Source organism: Erpetoichthys calabaricus, chromosome 12 (genome assembly GCF_900747795.2).
Source record: "Erpetoichthys calabaricus chromosome 12, fErpCal1.3, whole genome shotgun sequence".
NCBI lineage: Eukaryota > Metazoa > Chordata > Cladistia > Polypteriformes > Polypteridae > Erpetoichthys > Erpetoichthys calabaricus.
Genome location: NC_041405.2, coordinates 130,619,230 through 130,639,413, shown reverse-complemented (window position 1 = coordinate 130,639,413; position 20,184 = coordinate 130,619,230). Strand labels below are relative to the sequence as shown.

General features: G+C 43.5%; 1 protein-coding gene across 1 annotated transcript in view; it reads left to right on the top strand.

Moving 5' to 3' along the window:
• LOC114662621 (electromotor neuron-associated protein 1-like) overlaps window positions 1-20,184 on the top strand; it is a 38,545-nt gene that overhangs the window by 9,008 nt on the left and 9,353 nt on the right. Inside the window, exons 3-5 of the mRNA XM_028816206.2 lie at window positions 15,765-15,847; window positions 16,316-16,456; window positions 16,806-19,866. Of these exons, the coding sequence (XP_028672039.1) occupies window positions 15,765-15,847; window positions 16,316-16,456; window positions 16,806-19,866 (3,285 nt within the window). The remainder of the gene's footprint in view (window positions 1-15,764; window positions 15,848-16,315; window positions 16,457-16,805; window positions 19,867-20,184) is intronic.

Genomic DNA, 20,184 nt, shown 5'->3' with positions numbered 1-20,184 from the left:
TCAAATAAAATAAAACAATAATGTACAGTTTATAAAAGATTCAGGTCATATATTCCTGATTGCAGTGCAGGAACATAAGCATTTCGACATGCTCTGGTGTGAAGCTGGCTCTCTTCTTTGAGACAATGTTCCCAGCTGCGGAGAAGAGACACTCAGAGGGAGTAGAGGTAGCAGGAATACACAAGAATGATTTTGCAGACAGAGAAAGATGTTTTAATCATCACACTCTGAAGGAAAAGTGTTGCAGTTTATCACATCATGTACTATATTATGCCAAAATAAAAAAAATAATGGACTAAAATATGTAACAAGCTAATTACTGATATACTCCAAAACACAAGTTACCTAACATTAGTTAGAGATGGTTTACTGTTCATATGAACTCAAATATTATACGAAAAAAGAAGGAAAAAAAAAAACTAGGATGGCTCAGCTGCTCCTATTCACTCGTTTACTATAGCTCTAAACACGTTAGCAAACATAACATTGAAATTATATTCACTTAACCCTTAAACCGCAGCCAGCTAATGACCACTGCTGGTCCCGGCAGAACTGCAGCACCACTGTCTCTGGGATTCAGCCACCGCACTAGAAGAGCCTGCAATCATCAGCGTTTACCTCTGTGTGTTTGCTTGTAGTCAGTTCAAGCACAGTTGGCTCTGTGATTTACTGAATTTCATCAATGACTTCAGTTGCACCTTGAACATATAAGAATAGATTGTTGCAGTAGTTTTTTTTTTTTTTTTTTTTTTTTTATAGTTTTTACAGTTCATTTGCAGTGTGTAAAATGATCAGTGTTGCAGTAATTGTGATGCTCTTTGCATGAAACAAAATACGTGTTTCATTAAAATGTAATATTTTCTTTGTGATTTGTGACGTTTACTTAAATAGTCAGCTAAAAAAAGTATTTGGTGTCCATGGGTGCATTAATCCCCAAGTATGTGTCGGTTTAAGGGTTAACTATCATTGTCAAAACCTTGATATACACATTATAGTACAAACATCAACGTTAACACGTGACACTATCTTTACACGCTAAAACTTACCTCTCAAGAGACAGCAGCATCACAGCTCCAGGATGCTTGCGTTTCAGATGCTCTTGCATTGCGGTGATGCTGCCGTGAAAAGAAAGCTCCGCTTTGCATAATCTGCATTCAACTTTTTTTTTCTTTTTCAGTGAAGTGCTCCCATAGTTTAGAAAGTTTCTGTCTCAATTTGTTTCCATCTCTTTCCCCCTCCTCTATGCGACTCGCCATTGCAACCACGTTTATTTTCCTCTACATTCTTCTTCTCCTCAGACGTTCTTTCTTCGTTGGTAGGACTCTGTGCAGTCTTGACAAACAATAACAAACGATACTGCCCCCAGATGTTCATGTAGTGCATTGCAGTTACAAAAACCAATGTGATTCTTATTGACTAGAGCCTCTATTGAAGATTCTATTTATTAATGACGCGTTGACAATAAAAAGTCCGCGTTGATGATTTTTTGTAGTCGACGTCGTCGATTATGTCGACTAATCATTGCAGCCCTAATTAGGTAATTCTGTTGACTTGTAGTGTCATGGTCCTGGTTTTGGTTCCCAGCATTGCTGCTGTCTCTGGGGAATTTGTAAATTCTCTCTATATACAGAAAGGTTTTTACCCTATACAAGCTTTCCCTGCTTTGCAAGCTAATCTATTCCTGAAAAGTAAATTTTAATAATCTTAACATATTATTACCATTAATTTACATGAAAAAAACTACTCTATGGCCTCAAAAAATACTGTTAATTTTTGCTCTCAAATAACACAAAAATAGATGAAAGCTGGCAGAAGCAGTTTGATAATAAGATTAGTAAGCAAAACAAACAGTTATAAGATAGTTTGGCTTCATTAACTCTTTTAGGGCGGATGTCGACTTTTGTCGACAGGAGGGGTTGAAGGCGAATGTCGACAAAAGTCGACATCCAGGGATAGAGGGCGACAATCAGCTGTTAATGGCGACAAATCTCACTGTCACGTCACAGGCATTCCCTCTGTGCTTGGAGGAATGCTAGACTCGTTGACTCGGCAAATAAACATTGCGTGTGCGTGAGTTGCGAAATGTAAACAAAGGCAAGATGGCACCGACATGTGAAAAGGCAGCGAAGCAAGTGCAGAAAAGAAAACACTTGGCAGACGTTGTTTTGCACATTATCGCGGAGTCGGACTCTTGATTTTTTAGAATCGGACTTTATTGGCAGTGATCAGGAGATCGAGCAAGAGAGTTAGAAGCAGGCATCAGCTGATCAGACACCAGCCGATGCCGCGCCAGCGGATCTGCTGCCAGTTGAGTGCCTTCGCGCAGCCGATGCATCTACGGCAAGGTTCGCATGGGATAAATACACATACATTGATCCGTTGAGAGCCGATCTGGCTACCGGAGTTTACAAGACGGCATGGCTTGCTTTTGGACACGACAGATCACCAGCTGCTGTACTTCAGGCTGCTCTCTCCTGATGCTGCTTTTCAGCTACTGTCAGACGAGACAAACAGGTAGGCAGAGATTTTTTTTGAATCGCGGGCTGCGTTTGCATCGCATTCTCGTTTTTCAAAGTGGAAACCCACAACGAAAGACGAGATGAAGCACGCTGTGGCATTACAAATAGAGATGGGACAGAACTGGTGATATAACTTCAGGGAGCATTGGTCCAAACGTGTTTTGTCCCCTGGTGGCTTAGGTACGTGCTGCTGCAAAGTTTTATTCACTTCTGTAATAAACAGAAGCAAATCCCATGGGGTGAGCCAGGCTATAATGCCATACATAAAGTTTCAGAAGATGAAAAGAGGTGACAATACGGTTTTCATGCAGGCAGAAAACTTGGTGGCAGTGGCATGGCACGATGGCAAATGGGTGACTTGTCTCTCTACAGTACACACTAACAATATATGTTAGAAAATGCAGCAACAGACAATTGAAAAATAGGCATCAAAACAACACATATTGTAAGGAGTGCAATGTGGCAATGACTGAAATTGGCTGCTTTGAGCGAGATCAGACTTTGCTGTGTAAAATGTATGTGATATGTATGTGAAATCATAGAGTATGCAGGCTCATACAACATGCAAGACAGTAACATTTGTCAAAAGTAAATATTTTTTGTTGATTTGATATGTTAAACAATTGCTTTGTGTTCTTTTTTAAAAAATGTTAGTTTTTGGAAAAATATTCAGCCCTGGCAGAAAAGAAACAAAAAAAAAATTAGCCCTAAAAGAGTTAATAATGTTTAAAAGGTTATATGCAGAATGCTTTTATGGCTTCGAGTTTCCCATTCAAAGGATTGACCTCTCAGTCTGTTTTGGGCTTTTCTGTCTCTTTCACTACTTTTTAGGAGCCATAAGGTTTTATGTAATACAAGGAGACCCAATTTCAACACACATTAGTTACATAGCATGTTAGTGCAGCATAAGCTGTGTAAAGGACTGAGCACATAGTATAGCTATGTGACTTGAGGTGTACGTAGAGGGACAGTGAATATTATCAGGTGTTAGTGTGTATTTGAATATCATCCCACACTTGGTCTTCATAACTGTGAAAATTCAGCCTCATTGCTGTCCTTAAAAAGAGAAATGGTATTTAAATAATTCTTCTTATATCTGAGATCTTGGTTGTGCATAAACACATTTTAAGACATGTAAGTGTGATCAATTGATGACTGGTTTATAAATTAGCTTTTTGCACTATATGGTCTCCACTCATTTGCGAATTTCCCTATGTTCAACAGCTAGTGAGTTAGATTGGGTTTCACACAGCAAATTTTCAAGCAAACCACAAGTAACAATTACTGCTTACTATTTGATGAAAACAAATAGTAATTTTAGTCATTAAATGCAAATACTTCAATTATTTTAATCTTTTGTTAAAGGCAAGCGTAATGAAAAAAAGTAAAGAAGTTTTATTTTGTCATCAATTTTTTTACATTGATGAAAACAAATGCTGTTACTGTGGTAGTACAATGAAATATACCAATGTCATTAAATGTTTATTATATTGCAATCTTTTGTAAACAGTATACATAAAAATACTAAAGCAATCATTAAGCATTCAAGTAAAGAGAACTTTAATGTAGTCTTTTGTTGTTCAGAGAACTTACACACAGACTGCAAATACATTTAAAGGCTTTGTATAAATGCAAACAATGCACATTGCGTTTTTTGTGTAAATAAAAATTATTGTAAGTTGTAAATATTTTGCAAGGAAGACTAGCATGTCAATGCACTTTTCCATGAGGTTTACTTTTGCTGGGCTGCAAATGAGCCCTGATATACTGATTACACACTCTGAAGTACAGTATATGAACACATAGAGGAGTAGTGCCATTTTTTATGCAGTTAAGCACTGAAAAGTTATAGTGTCTTACGTTACATGTGATGTGATTAATTGTGATGAAATATGATAATTTTAAAATTGCGCATAATACAAAAAAGTAATGTGCAACAGGCGAGGGTTTAAAAATTAAGCAAGTGACAGAACTTTAGTGCTAAAGAGTGTTGCCCCTGAATAAACAACACAAAATAAAAGTGACCTTCAGCTAAAAAATTAAAAAAATTGAAGACATCTGTCTTTATACATTAAATGTTTAAGTAGCTACAAAATAAGTGTTGAAAAAAAGTAAATGCCACATCCCTACTTCAGATGCAACAGTTTACAGGTTTATGCTTATTAATGTTTTCTTAATTTAGAAATACAATACCTCTCAATGTTTTGTGTTGAGTCACTTCGAATTCTTTCATACAGGCTTGCATGTATCTTGTGGTTTTCCATCCCCATTTCCCACAAAGCCAAAGTATTTCCTGAGGCCACTGTCCTCTTTATTAGTTAAGCATGTTTGGGGAAGGCTTCGACCTACTGAAGTTGACACCTTATTAACACCTATGAGTGAAAGGAAGCTGAACAGCAACTTGAGCCATGGCAAACCAAAAGTACATTTGTAATGTAGGCTGCAGAATCGATACCTTGAAAAATGAGGGTTAAAGTAATTTTAAAATGTTAAAATCAATACATATTGATATTTCAATATGTCTGACAACCCCAGTGTGGTGGACTTCTTTCCTGTGAAAAATCAGCCTAATGGATCAAAAAGAATTGCGCTTGTGCACCACTGCATTTGCAGTAATTACATGGATTGTTTACCAGACAGGTCTGTGAAAGGAATGCCTAGTATCAGATAACTAAATCTTGTGCAAGTTGTTTTATGTGTACTTGTATGCATGTGTTTTATTTTTATACAGAGATTGCCGAATTACACAGAAGAAAGTTTTTCCCATAATAAACAGTATTTTCTGTAGTTGGATTGGTCCCTTGTCAGATATGACACATACCTCACATGAACTGCTTCATGGTTTGCTTGGTACCATGCCAAGACCACTGTTTCTAAACTGTCTTGTTTTGGTCCACATTAGAGTGCCGTTGGCATGTTTTACATCTACTTAAATAAACCGAACTGTGGGAGAAATCGTTCCAGAGTCAGAAAAATGAACTTAGTGTGAAAATGTCTGTCTGTGCTGTTATTTCTGAGCTTGACCCATACTTAATGCAACATACTGAACTTTCATCCTTCTTTTAAAGACCCGAGTATTGATTTTTCCCTTGGAATTAAATGGAAATTGTGAGCAGGGATCCCATCAATGGCCCATTTAGAATGGTGGTTCTTTCAGAAAGCTGCAAGACTCTCAACTTGACATGGTTTTGCAAGTTGAAAGTGCCAATCTCAGATCTTCAGAAGACACTATTCACTTGTAGAGTTTTTTTTTTCTTATCATTAAATTAATAAAAATGCATCTTTGCTGGTGCTGTCAGGCTATTAATTTCTCCTAAATATTACTGATGGTGCAATTGCCTCATGTCTTGACCACCTTGTCCTAAAATGTTCAAAGATGTGCTAGCCAGCAGTTGGTGCACATTGTAAGGTGTTTTTTTACCCACCATGCCATTTCTCAAATCAACAATTTCTAGGAAACACTGTTAATTTATCAAAATGTTCACAACACCAACACAGATTTTAAAAAATGCCATTGAACTAATCAGTACTAGTGAGCTTTCCAAGAGGCCTAGTTCAGTGAATTCATCTGTCTTGTATTGCATTTTTGTGCTTCAACATTCTACTAGTAGACAGATTCCAGTGATTAGCAGGGATAGTGTTCTCATTCAAGTGTGCAGTGCAGATTCTTTAAATTTACATACACAGTACATAATCAAACCCCATCCATTATGTAAGTCTTTCTTCATAATCAATCTTCCACATTATGTGCACTTCATTTCACTTTATGCTGATTATCTTTCTTTTAATATCTAGTTATAGGATGATGTAGGTTCACTTCATGTGTTTGTGATCATGTCATTTTTGTTGCAATGTAACACCCTTATAAATAGCAATGTTTCAGACAGTGTGGCTTAGTAGCTAATGTGTTGGTCTGTTTTCACAAGGTTCAGTCCCCGCATCTGACTTGCAGTGGTCAAGAGCAAATCGAACAGTGTGCAAATGCTCAAGTGTAAAAATGACAAACATTTGTGCTATTGTGATATTGAATACGGTATTCATTTGGGCAAAATGTAAAATTTATTTCGCATTCTGAAAATTGTGATAAGCTACTACTTTGCAAACGTTTTGCTGCTGATAGAAAATAAAAAAAAATATTTGCAAGTACTTGTTGTTTTCTAATAACTAGCAGGCTACTCAAGTTGAAAATTTCGCTATTATTATTATAGAATATTCCCCATTCCAGCTCCCTGTGAATGCGTTAAGAAAGTGTACCAGCCAACTTCCTCATTACTTTCACAGTCAACTAATGATTCACAGCCCCAGGCACTTCAGTTTGCTCCCCATCCCCCAAGCTGCATGCTGAGTAACATAAGTATGAAACATTTGTTGCTTTACGTGCACGTATCACTGCTGTCTTTATGGGGTGTTGGCTAACCTCATCTTCACGCAGCTTCTTACTGAAGCACTGACAGCCCTTCCCCTTTGTTGAAGACAAACTTTTTGTACCCTTCCTCCAACTTTGTCACTCACCCACTGGTTCCTACACTAGCACAAAGCTTCAGGAAGGAAATAAGGCAAAGAATGTGTGGGATAAAATGTCCAAGTCAAAATATTGTCATGCGTACATATTATATAGTGTATATAATACAGTAAAGTTCTCTCTTGGACTTTTCCTCAGAACAGTTGACAATAATTCAGTAACATCAAAAACATGCACACAAAGTATACATAGCAGTGTGGGTTACATCATGAAACTTTGGAATGGAAGTGAACATGAATGTGACTAGGAGCAATTTATGTAATTAATTTGACCAAGACTGATGTAGATTGTTTTCCTAAAGCCATTAGCCAATATGTTTTTAAAAACTTAACATGATACATTCCTGAATAACTAAAATTCGATGTTTTTATGGATAAAAACATTTCCCTTATTGTTTAAACTAAAGAGTCATTTTAATTTTGAACAATTTTAAAGTTATTGTTCATTCTTTCATTAATTTTCCACCACTTTCAGCTATACTTGCCAGCTTATACTGTAGAATCCTAATGTGTTCCCAGGCCATCTTTGAGATATAATCCTCCCAGAGAGCCCTGTCTCCTTCCAGCTGGTTGTGCCTATAAAACCTCCACAGGGAGGCATCCAAGACTACCTACCTCAGTTGGCTCCTCTTGATGCGGAGGTTTGGACTTAGGAGTCCTACCCGAATTTCTGTGCTTCTCACCCTGTCTCTAAATGGAGAGCCCAGTCACCCTGTGGAGAAAGCTCATTTTTGTCCTTGCCCTGTGATCTCATTATTTCGGTCATTTACCAAAACTCATGAATATTGGTGAGTGTAGGGACAAAGATTGACTGGCAAATCAAGAGCTTCTCCTTCTTCACCACTACAAATGAATATAGTGACCATATAACTGTGCTTGACACCCCAATCCATCTGTCAGTCTCACCATCCCTTTTCCACTTGTGAACAAGAAAGACCCTGATGTACTTACAGCCTCAAGAGGAGGAGTTTAACTCGTCTCCCACTCGGAGAGGACAGTCCACCTTTTTCCTACTGAAAACCATGGCCTCAGATTAAGAGGTGCTGATCCTCATCCCTGCCTCTTTACACTGGGTTGCAAACGGTTGCAGTGTGTGCTGGAGTTCACAGCCTGATGAAGCCAATAGGACCATGTCATCTGAAAAAAGCAGTGATATAATTCTAAGGCCACTGAACTGGACCCCCCCCGCTGCACTTTGATATCCTGTTCATGAAAATCACAAACAGGACTAGAGACAAAGTACAGCCCTGGTGGAGTCCCACACCTCATGGAAATGTTTTTCCCGAGTATGGGGACACAGGTCTAGAATAGCCCTTATCAGGTACCCCGGAAACATGATTCTCCCAGCAGTCCCCACAGATTCCCTCAAGGCACACGGTCATATGCCTTCTACAAATCAAAAAAACACATGTAGACCATTTTGGTGTACTCCCATACCCCATTCCAGAATCCTCATGAGGGTAAAGAACTGTTCCACGGCCTTGAGGGAATCCACATTGCTCCTCCTGGATTTGAGGTTCCACAACTGTGCAGAGTCTTCTTCCTAGCACACTGCCATAAGCTTTTCCGGGGAGGCTGAGGAGTGTGATTCCCCAATAGTTGGAGCAAACCCTGCCTCCCTCTTTTTAAAAATGGGGACCACCACCCTGGACTGCCACTCAAGAGACACAACTCATGGTGACCAAACAACATTGAAATGGCGTGTTAGCCATGACAGCCCAACAATGTCAAGAGCCTACAGCATTTCTGGGCAGATCTTATTCATATGTTGCTTAACTACTTCAGTAACCTCCCTCAAGAAAATGGGCATCGATTCCCGCATCATCTTCAGGCTCCACTTCCTCCACAAAAGAGGGTGTCCTCAAAGTGTTCCTTCCACTACCAGACACATCCTTAGTCCGAATCAACACTTCCCCCCCTTGCAGAGAGCAGCCTGGGTGAATCCCTGCCTTTCCTTTCTAAGTCGCCTAATGGTTTGCTGGAACCTCTTTAAGCCCTTCAGTAGTTGCTTCCCTGACCACCAAGGTTGCCTTTTGGTACCTCTCTGACACTTTGGGAGTTTCCCGTTCAAACCATATATGGAAGGCCTTCTTTTTCAGCCTGATGGCAATCCTTACCTCTGGTGTCTACCATTGGGTCTTTCGGTTGCGGCCTTGAGAAGCACCTATGGCCTTCAGGCTGCAGCTGTTTGCAGCTGCTTTCAAAATAGAGGCTTTGAACAAGGCTCATTCAGACATTGTGTCCCTAGCTACGTCCGAGATGCGGGGAAAGCTCTTCCGGAGGTTGGAGTTGAAAGTCTTCTCGACAGGGGCCTCCCCCAGATGTTCTCAGTCCACCATCACTACTCACTTGGGCTTTCCAGGTTTGTTCAGGCACATTCCCCACCATTTTACCTAACTCATCAGCAGGTGGTGATCAGTTGACTGCTCTGCCCCTCTCACATATTTACATAAATATGATGAAACGATTATAAAATTTATCATAGATCTGTGGCCCAAGTTGCTTTTGTACCAAGTACATTCATAAGCCATCTTATGTTGAAACATGGTATTCGTTGTGGACAAACCATGCCTAGCACAGAAGTCCAATAATGAAACAAAGCTATGGTTTAGATCAGGGTGGCTGTTCCTCCCAATCACACCTCTCCAGGTGTCTTCATCATTACCCACCTTGGCACTGAAATCGCCTAGCAGACTTATGGAGTACCCAGCCTGGACCCTTTCCAGGATCCCTTCCAGTGGATCCAAGAAGGTCTGATACTCAAAACTGATATTTGGTGCATAGGCACATATGGTAGTCAGATTCCTCTCCTCGCAGACCTTCAGCCGCATTGGGGCAGCCCTCTTGTTCTCTGGGACAAACTCCCAACATGATAGCTACCAGGCTGGGACTCGGCAAGGAGCCCAGTCCCGCTCCATGCCTTTCCCCTGGGCAACTCCAGAGTAAAGGTGAGTCTAGCCTATTTTGAGGGTTTGGTTCCAGAGCCAAGTGAGTGGACATGAATCCAGCTATATGTAGTTGGTAGCTCTCTGCCTCACCCACCAACTCTGGTTCCTTCCCCCCAAGACAGGTGACATTCTATGTCTCAAGAGTCAGTTTGTGTCTGGGTTCCAGTCTGTCAAGGCCTCTGTGTTTAGTTGCCGCCTAGGTAACTTTGCACTCAACCACCCAGCCCCTATTCCTCCTGCAGCTGAAAGGCATACAGGAGGGTAATCTCATGTTATGTTTTATGGCTGTACCTGATTGGCCCTGTGGTAGACCTGGCCACCAGGCAGTCACCTGCAGGCACTTCTCCCAGGCTATAGGAGGAGGCTCCAGTAATCCCATACCAGGTGGGACCTTGTCTTTATAGAGCAACATTATTAGGTGCTTTGAATCACTATTTGTCTGACCCCTCACCTAGGACCAGTTTGCCTTGGGATCCCTACCGGGCACTTCTGCTACAGACAATATAGGTCCCAAGGTCACAGGTGCACTGAAACCTCTCCACCACAATAAGGTGGTGATTCCCAGAGAGGTAAATATTATTGTATTTATTTTATACATTTTTTATATAAAGTATAATATATATAGTATAATAAATATGTATATTAAATATTTTTTTTATTTAATGTGTGAAGCATTGTTAGGTTAAGTACTTTGCCTAGGGCACACAGTGAACAGGAGGAAAAATTGAACTGGGAACCTTAGGGTCAAGTTGTGTAATTATTTTCAAAAATACTAAATTCATTGGCAAAGCAAAATGATATAACATTTACAAACCTGCTTAATACAAGTCGAACAAAGTAGCTAACAACCCTGATCAACATGCAAGTCCATTAAAGGTACATTCATATACACACCCACACTTGCATATATAATGCCATAATTTTTACTTGCCAGTTAAAACAATCTGCACATATTTGGAGATATAGGAGGGAAACCAGGATTATCCAGAGCCAAAGCCATGCAAACACAGGAAAGAAAGTTTATACTCCACACAGACAATGATTGCTGGATCCGTGAAGCAGCAGTACTGACCACTGTTGCCCGAGAGACATTTTTCAAAAAAAAAAAAAATCCCCACCTGAAAATAAACCAGACCACACACCAATCACCAGTGATAGACAATCAATTGCTAAGGAGCCTTCTTCAGCTTGACAGCATCCCTCACCGCCGGTGTCAACCAATGGGTTCGGGGATTGCCGCCACGACAGGCACTGACCACCTTACGGCCGCAGCTCCGGTCAGCCGCCTCAACAATAGAGGCACGGAACATGGCTCATTCGGACTCAATGTCCCCCACCTCCCTCGGGACGTGGTCGAAGTTCTGCCAGAGGTGGGAGTTGAAGCTACTTCTGACGGGGCTCTGCCAGACATTCCCAGCAGACCCTCACAACACGTTTGGGCCTACCAGGCCTGACCGGCATCCTCCCCCACCATCGAAGCCAACTCACCACCAGGTGGTGATCAGTTGATAGCTCCGCCCCTCTCTTCACACAAGTGTCCAAGACATGTGGCCGCAAGTCCGACGACACGACCACAAAGTCGATCATCGAACTGAGGCCTAGGGTGTCCTGGTGCCAAGTGCACATAATGTATGAACACCCCTATGCTTGAACATGGTGTTTGTTATGGACAATCCGTGACGACCACAGAAGTCCAATAACAAAACACCACTTGGGTTCAGATCGGGGGGGCCATTCCTCCCAATTACGCCCTTCCAGGTCTCACTGTCATTGCCCAAGTGAGCATTGAAGTCTCCCAACAGTACGCGGGAGTCCCCAGAAGGTATGCCCTCTAGCACCCCCTCCAGGGACTCCAAAAAGGGTGGGTACTCCGAACTGCTGTTCGGTGCATACGCACAAACAACAGTTAGGACCTGTCCCCCCACCCGAAGGCGGAGGGAGGCTACCCTCTAATCCACCGGGGTAAACACCAATGTACAGGCTCCAAGTCGGAGGGCAATAAGTATGCCCACACCCGCTCAGCACCTCTCACCGGGGGCAACTCCAGAGTGGTAGAGAGTCCAGCCCCTCTCAAGGAGATTGGTTCCAGAGTCCAAGCTGTGCGTTGAGGTGAGCCCGACTATATCTAGCCGGAACCTCTCAACCTCGCCCACAAGCTTAGGCTCCTTCCCCTTCAGAGAGGTGACATTCCACGTCCCAAGAGCCAGCTTCTGTAGCCGAGGATCGGACCACCAAGGTCCCCGCCTTCGGCCACCACCCAACTCACACTGCACCCGACCTCCTTGGCCCCTCCCATAGGTGGTGAGCCCATGGGAAGGGGGGCCCACGTTGCCTCTTCGGGCTGTGCCCGGCCACCAGTCGCTCGCCATCGAGCCCCACCTCCAGGCCTGGCTCCAGAGTGGGGCCCCGGTGACCCGCGTCCGGGCGAGGGAAAACGCCGTCCAAATTTTTTAAAAAACTCGGGCATGGAAGGAGTTTGGGGAGGCCATGGAGAACGACTTTCGGACGGCTTCGAGGAGATTCTGGTCCACCGTCCGGCGTCTCAGGAGGGGGAAGCAGTGCAGTGTTAACACTGTATATGGTGGGGATGGTGCGCTGCTGACCTCGACTCGGGATGTTGTGGTTCGGTGGGGGGAGTACTTCGAAGACCTCCTCAATCCCACTAACATGCCTTCCAATGAAGAAGCAGAGCCTGGGGACTCGGAGGTGGGCTCCCCCATCTCTGGGACTGAGGTCACCGAGGTGATCAAAAAACTCCTTGGTGGCAGGGCCCCGGGGGTGGATGAGATACGCCCGGAGTTCCTCAAGGCTCTGGATGTTGTAGGGCTGTCTTGGTTGACACGTCTCTGCAACATCGCATGGGCATCAGGCACAGTGCCTCTGGATTGGCAGACTGGGGTGGTGGTCCCCCTCTTTAAGAAGGGGGACCGGAGGGTGTGTTCCAACTACAGAGGGATCACACTCCTCAGCCTCCCTGGAAAAGTCTATTCGGGGGTTCTGGAGAGGATGGTCCATTGGATAGTCAAACCTCGGATTCAGGATGAACAGTGTGGTTTTCGTCCTGGTCGTGGAACAGTGGACCAGCTCTACACCCTTAGCAGAGTCCTGGAGGGTGCATGGGAGTTCGCCTAACCAGTCTGCATGTGTTTTGTGGACTTGAAAAAGGCGTTCGACCGTGTCCCTCGGGGAATCCTGTGGGGGGTGCTCCAGGAGTATGGGGTACCAGACCCCCTGATAATGGCTGTTCGGTCCCTGTACAACCGGTGTCAGAGCTTGGTCCACATTGCCGGCAGTAAGTCGAACCTGTTTCCAGTGAGAGTTGGACTCCGCCAGGGCTGCCCTTTGTCACCGATTCTGTTCATAACTTTTATGGACAGAATTTCTAGGCGCAGCCAGGGTGTTGAGGGGGTCCGGTTTGGTGGACTCAGGATTGGGTCACTGCTTTTTGCAGATGATGTTGTCCTGTTTGCTTCATCAGGCTGTGATCTTCAGCTCTCTCTGGATCAGTTCGCAGCTGAGTGTGAAGCGGCTGGGATGGGAATCATCACCTCCAAATCCGAGACCATGGTCCTCCGCCGGAAAAGGGTGGAGTGCCTTCTCAGGGTTGGGAGCGAGATCCTGCCTCAAGTGGAGGAGTTCAGGTATCTCGGGGTCTTGTTCACGAATGAGGGAAGAATGGAGCGTGAGATCGACAGGCGGATCGGTGCGGCGTCCACAGTGATGCGGGCTCTGCATCGCTGTGTTGTGGTGAAAAAGGAGCTGAGCTGTAAGGCAAAGCTCTCAATTTACCAGTCGATCTATGTTCCTACCCTTACCTATGGTCATGAGCTGTGGGTAGTGACCGAAAGAACAAGATCGCGAATATAAGTGGCTGAAATGAGTTTCCTCCGCAGGGTGTCTGGGCTCTCCCTTAAAGATAGGGTGAGAAGCTCAGTCATCCGGGAGGGGCTCAGAGTAGAGCCGTTGCTCCTCCGCATCGAGAGGAGTCAGATGAGGTGGCTCGGGCATCTGATCAGGATGCCTCCTGGACGCCTCCCTGGTGAGGTGTTCCGGGCACGTCCAACCGGGAAGAGGCCCCGGGGAAGACCCAGGACACGCTGGAGGGACTATGTCTACCAGCTGGCCTGGGAACGCCTCGGAATTCTCCCGGAAGAGCTAGAAGAAGTGGCCGGGGAGAGGGAAGTCTGGGCATCTCTGCTCAAGCTGCTGCCCCCGCGACCCGACTTCGGATAAGCGGAAGAGGATGGATGGATAGATGGATGCTAAGGAGCCACAATATTCCCTTAAACACTCTTGACTTTATCAAAATTACTTGCATTCATGTTAATGTACATCCAAAATAAAATATTAAGAACAAACCATACATCTTAATATAGTTTAATTGTGCTTACATAAAATAATGTTGAAGTGAAATTCCAGAGCTTTGTTAAAATACACTATTTATTGAGACTGAGCATTTTATATTTATTGCCAATTAGTCTACTGCTTTCTTCATCTGTGGTGTAAAGGACACTAAGAAAGTGTTCACTCTCTGGTGCTGCATGAGTCATAGAAACATTAAAACTCTCTAGAAATAAATGCCAAGCCTTGTTGTTTGCGCGTGTTCAAAAACATGTAAAGTGGTTCATCCTAAGTGAATTTTCTGGTAATGTGCATGGGATTCTGCATTAGTATTGATAGGAAAGAGAATTTTTCATATCTCTCAAAAGAACAACAAATATTCTGAAACAGTAAACATATCTCTCCACCTGCACTATAAATTAAGCATATTAAAAGCATAAATTAACAAGCTTTTTACTTGTAAGTTCATCTCTCTCACTGGAATATAAAGTATGCCAGACTTTATTTTAGATACATCACAACCACATGGGTTTACAAATTCAGCTGGCCAATATTTTGCTTTTAAGCAGTTATTAACCAATGTATCTTGCACTCTTCAGCTCTCTTATGGTTTTATTTTGAAGTACCAGGCTGGCAGGCTGCTGTGGACTATAATGCTTTACTTCACTTCGAGGGAGGCCTGTTCACCCAGTGGTTAAAGATATCAGAAATTGGGACTTTTCCAGTTCTACTCCGTTTGGGCCTTTGAGCAAGACCCTTAACCTGCAATTGCTTTGTCCTGGGTATGACATTAATCTGCATCCAGCCCTGCAAGCAGGTTTTTCAATTTGCAGTGAAAACATGGAGGTTGCTGGCAGGATTGGCACACCAGGCACCGTAATGCAGATAGGTTAGTTAAAGAATTTGAAAACTTGCTTACTTTTGAGGTATATGTAACTCTTGTCACAACTCATCTTAATTTACTCTTCTGCAACAGGGGAGAGATTAGTGGTTCCTGATTTCAGACTCGCTTCGTTAAGATTGTGCTTCCGTGAAGCTTTCTGGATTCCATCATATCCTGCAGAGGAAATGTGCCATTAGTGACTGATAAAAATCATGTTGTTTTATCTTTTGAGATGATGGTGTGCACTGAGCAGATTTAGGCAGTCCTCTTCCATGGCTCCTTGTCATGAGATTGCTTGGGTTAGAGGAACGCATTTGCCGTAGGAAGTTTTGTTTTTGTGCCTGAATTGTGAAATGTGCATTGCATTTGAGAAAGACCTGTTTAAGATAAAGACTGGTCTTCAGTTTTCTGTGATCTTGCGCGTGCGTATGAAAGACAGGCAGCTAACAGCACAGGATTAGAGAGCAGATTACAAGGAATTAAGGAACTGCCCCAGTTTTATCTCGTTATTTCATGGTTACCATTCTGCTAATAGTTTTCTCTGCTTTCCAGGACAAAGGACCCTGCATCACAGTGGAGAGGCGCTTGAGACAAAAGTGCTTGTTGGCCCATCTGCTCAGTGCGTTTGTGGGGAGGTGAGGCTATTTTCATTTAATTCCCATAGTTTTTCTTCTTTTGGTTTTTTGTCTGATTTCCTTAGTTAACCCTGAAGCTGTGTGTTTTGGTAACACCACAAAAACTAGATTTAGCATTCTGACTGTCTAATTTGTAATTTACTCAAATTGTACTTGATCGACTTGGTCACTAAAATGCCATTCTGTTACTTGCTGAGCCCATTGTGTTTTTTCTTTTTCTTTTTGGGTGTATTTGTAGGTGTCTGTGGTTGCTGTCAGAGGCTTTTCAGCATTACCTTCTCTGAAACATTTTCCTGACTTAACTGATAACTCCCATCCCTTCCAGTAATCCTCTTTGCTATGGTCACCAGATGCTCAGTCAGAACTAGCACACATTGAGATGCATACAGATATAGTGATATATATGTTTTGGTTTATTTATAAGTATTTGTTCATGCATTATTAAATAAATTGTGTTCTTGGTTTCAGGTAAGGAGCCTGATTTCAGATGCTTCTCGACATAAGTTGCTTGTTTTGGCTGGACAGTGTTTGGAGGAAAGTGGAGACTTGGTGCTGCCTTCTGGTTCTTTTTCCCTTCATGATTTTATTCATATATTCGCAGACAAAGAGGTGAGTAAAAAGAGGTGGCAGTGGAGATTCTCAATAGATTACTCCGTATAGGTATATTTTGGGATTTGTCACAGCAGTACTGCACTGTCGGGGAAAATGTTGATGAGTGTCAGGCTTTTTAGCCCCAATTATAGTGATTAGTCTATGTTATGATATCTTAATGGTTGTTTTTAGTGAAAAGGGATCAAATATTAAAAGTAGCTGGATGGGCTTTTCTGTAGTCTTGGCCTTTTGGTTAGATCACCTGATGGGAATATTTACCCTTGTACTTATAATCATGTTGCTCCAACTGCCATCAGCATCATCTATCTTACTACATCTTTTGTTTTCCAACATCTCCCCGCTGCAGATCGGTGACTTACTGAGCTCTACTGATCCTGTCCACAAGGCCAGTCTGACTGTGGCCTGCCCAAACTACGGGGATTGGAAGAGCTCAGCACTGGATGGACACAATCTGCAAGATTTCATTGAGATTAGGTGCAACCCATTGGCCATCTTGCCAGAAATGGAAGGCTTGCTGGAGTTCACAGAGTACCTATCTGAGTCATTAGAACCTCGTCCTCCTTTTGAGCTGCTTGAACCGCCTGGCACAGTAGGCTTCCTCAAGCTGTCCAAGCCTTGCTGCTACATCTTTCCTGGTGGCAGGGGTGATTGCGCCTTCTTTGTAGTTAATGGCTTTAACGTGCTGGTGGATGGTGGTTCAGATGCTAAATCTTGCTTTTGGAAGCTGGTGCGACACCTCGATCGCATAGATTCACTGCTACTAACCCATATAGGAATTGACAATCTTCTAGGTATCAATAGCTTGCTACTGCGTAAAATTGCTGAGCTAGATGAGGAAGAGCAGTCAGCTGGCTCACAGAGCAATGAAGACTGGGCAAGAAATCTGATCTCACCAGACCTGGGAGTTGTTTTCTTTAATGCCCCTAAAAGACTCCGGGACTTGCAGGGTGATCCTAAAGTACTGCGTGCTTGTGACCAAGCTGCCTTGACACTGCAGTGCCTGGACAGACTGAGCATCATTCCTGAATCTCTTTCTAGACCTGGTGGCACCTCTATTGAGCCACTTGTTCTGTTTCAAAAGATGGGAGTTGGCTGCTTGGAAATGTACATTTTAAACCCTGTTAAAGGCAGTAAAGAGCTGGAAACCCTAATGAAGCACTGGCCTGGGGATAGCAGCCCCAAGATGTCAGATACTTCTCTGCAATGCCTGACTTCGATTTGCTCACTTCTGGTGTGGAGGCCAGCCAACCCACAGGAAAAAATTATTCGTGTACTGTTTCCAGGTTGTGCCCCTCAAGTGAAGATCTTGGAAGGCTTGGACAAGCTGAAGCATTTAGAATTTTTGAAGTTTCCCACAGTTTGTCCCAGAGACCTAGAATCCTCAAATACAGATAAGTTGTCGAAGAGGACAGAAAGTCATGAGAGTCTGAAGGTCTCCAAAGGGCCTAGTGTGACAAAGTTGCCAAATGAGAAGAAGAAGCCAGAGGTGAAATTGGTCACAAAGGAAAAATACAAGGTTGTATCAAATGACTTACCTAAAGAAGGGTTTTCCGGAAAGAGCAAGGAAGAAGAAAAGCAGAAAGCCGATGTAAAGCCAAAGCTCATGAAGGAGCGTCCTGTAACTAAGAAGGAACCTAAGGACGAAAAAGGGGCTGTTCGAAAAGATGAAGATGTAAAGCGAGATCTTGTCAAGAAGGAGCAAGCTGCACCAAAACCCAAGAGAGATGTCAAGGTAGAGCCAAAGAAGGAAATTAAAAAGTCTGTTAAGCCACCAGTCAAAGAAGTTAAGAGGCCCTCCAGTGCTGCATCTTCAATGCCAACTGAAGCCAAGAAACCCACTGGAAAGGTAGGAGTGCCAAAGAAAGAGCCAGTGAGTTTGAAGAAATCAGCACCATTGAAAGACTTAAGTGAAGGAGAACCACACAAAGAGCGTGAGACAGAAATTAGTCGGTCCAAAATGTCTACTCCCGAGGACATGACTGCTGAGTTTGAGAAGCTGAGGGAAGAAAATGAAAGGGAACAAAATTTAGATGCTAAGACAACAACTGAGAAGAAACGGGGAATTGAGGATGTTGAGGAACACCTGAAAGCAAGTAGAGAACCGGAGAGTCCAGAGAAGTTCTGTTCTCAGAATGCTACACCCAACCATTGCAAAGTTGCAGGGCCCCCTTCTCCTCTAACTAGGACTCCAAAGAGCGACCGCAGTGTGAACTTTGACTTAACTCCTACTGAATACAGGTTGCTAGAGGGAGGTTTACTCAGAAATGGCCAGGAAGATGCATGTGCCAGCTCAGATGAGAAAACCTTAGAGTTGGTGTCTCCTCCTGACTCCGGCCCTGCCAGTGCTGGTCATACTCCCTTCCACCAGTCTCCTGTTGATAGTATTCAGCAGACTGTTGATGGGAAGCCAGCTGGCACTATTTCTGGGGGCTCAAAGTCTGGCTACCTGTCCCTTAGCCCCTTCAAAGATGCAGTTCCAGACATCTCTCCCACCATTACCACTCCCTCTTTACCAGCTGAAGTGGGTTCTCCTCACTCTACTGAAGTGGATGAGTCCCTCTCTGTGTCCTTTGAGCAAGTTTTGCCCCCTGTCAGCGAGTCTCCCCAAGACGATAGATCATATCCAAATGGACACTTCATGGACCCAGAAGCCAAACTGGGGATGACTCTTCCATTACGGGCACCCCTTAACCCTCGTGTTCCTGGAGATGGTTCAGAAGGTCGTGTACCTCATCATCATGGCGTCCTTCCTCTGTCTGACTTCCCACCTCATGATGTTGATCTCTGTTTAGTGTCCCCTTGCGAATTTAAGCACCCCAAGGCCATAGAGCAACCACAGTTGTCCCCTTCTGCTGTTAATGCCAGCCCACGAGATATCTCAGATGATAGTGACCTCTCTCAAGAGCTGGCCAAACCCTTGTGTCAGAGACGAACAACTGCTAATCGCAAGGTTCCACAAGGTCACGAGACTCCTCCCACTTCAGCCAGTGAGTCTCTTCCCACTCAGTCAGATTCAGATATTCCTCCTGGGACTGAAGACTGCCCCTCAATTACTGCTGATGGTGGCCTAGACTCCGAAGAAGACTCGGAAGGCCTTCCATCCTTACATCGGGGCCTTGTTCCTCAAGACCCACCTCCTATCCCACTACTGGACCCTGTCCCTCGGCCCCCACAACCTGGCACTTGTATGGCAGATCCTGAGACTGAACCATCTGGCAAGCGGGACACCACCAAAGCCAAAAAACCTGTTAATGCAGGCAAGACAAACAGTGCCACATCTAACACTAAAGCTAAGGGAGGAGCATCAACTGTGCCGCCTAAGCCTAGTTCAAGTCAAGATTCTCGACCTGCATCACGGAGCACTCTAGGCAACTCGAAAAGCACCGTAACAAGGCTCCAAAGTGCAGGTAAGAGCTCCCATTATGTATGATGAATTTGCATGCATATTAATCCAGTGCAACTAATCTTTTTTAAAGTTGGCTGTTTGATTAAACTCATTAGGAGTTCCATTTGTGCAGTCCTTTTATTTATACAAGTTTATTTATACAAGTACGTCATTTGGTTCACAAACTCTGCATACCTTTCTTTAAAAGCACTAAACGTCTGATAATGCTGAACATTATTGGAGAACAAGTGATTAATGTAATTAGGTTTTTAACTGTGCTGTTTATATACATGGTGGTGTTGCTGCTAAGAATTTCAAAAACAAAAATTCAGATAGTTGC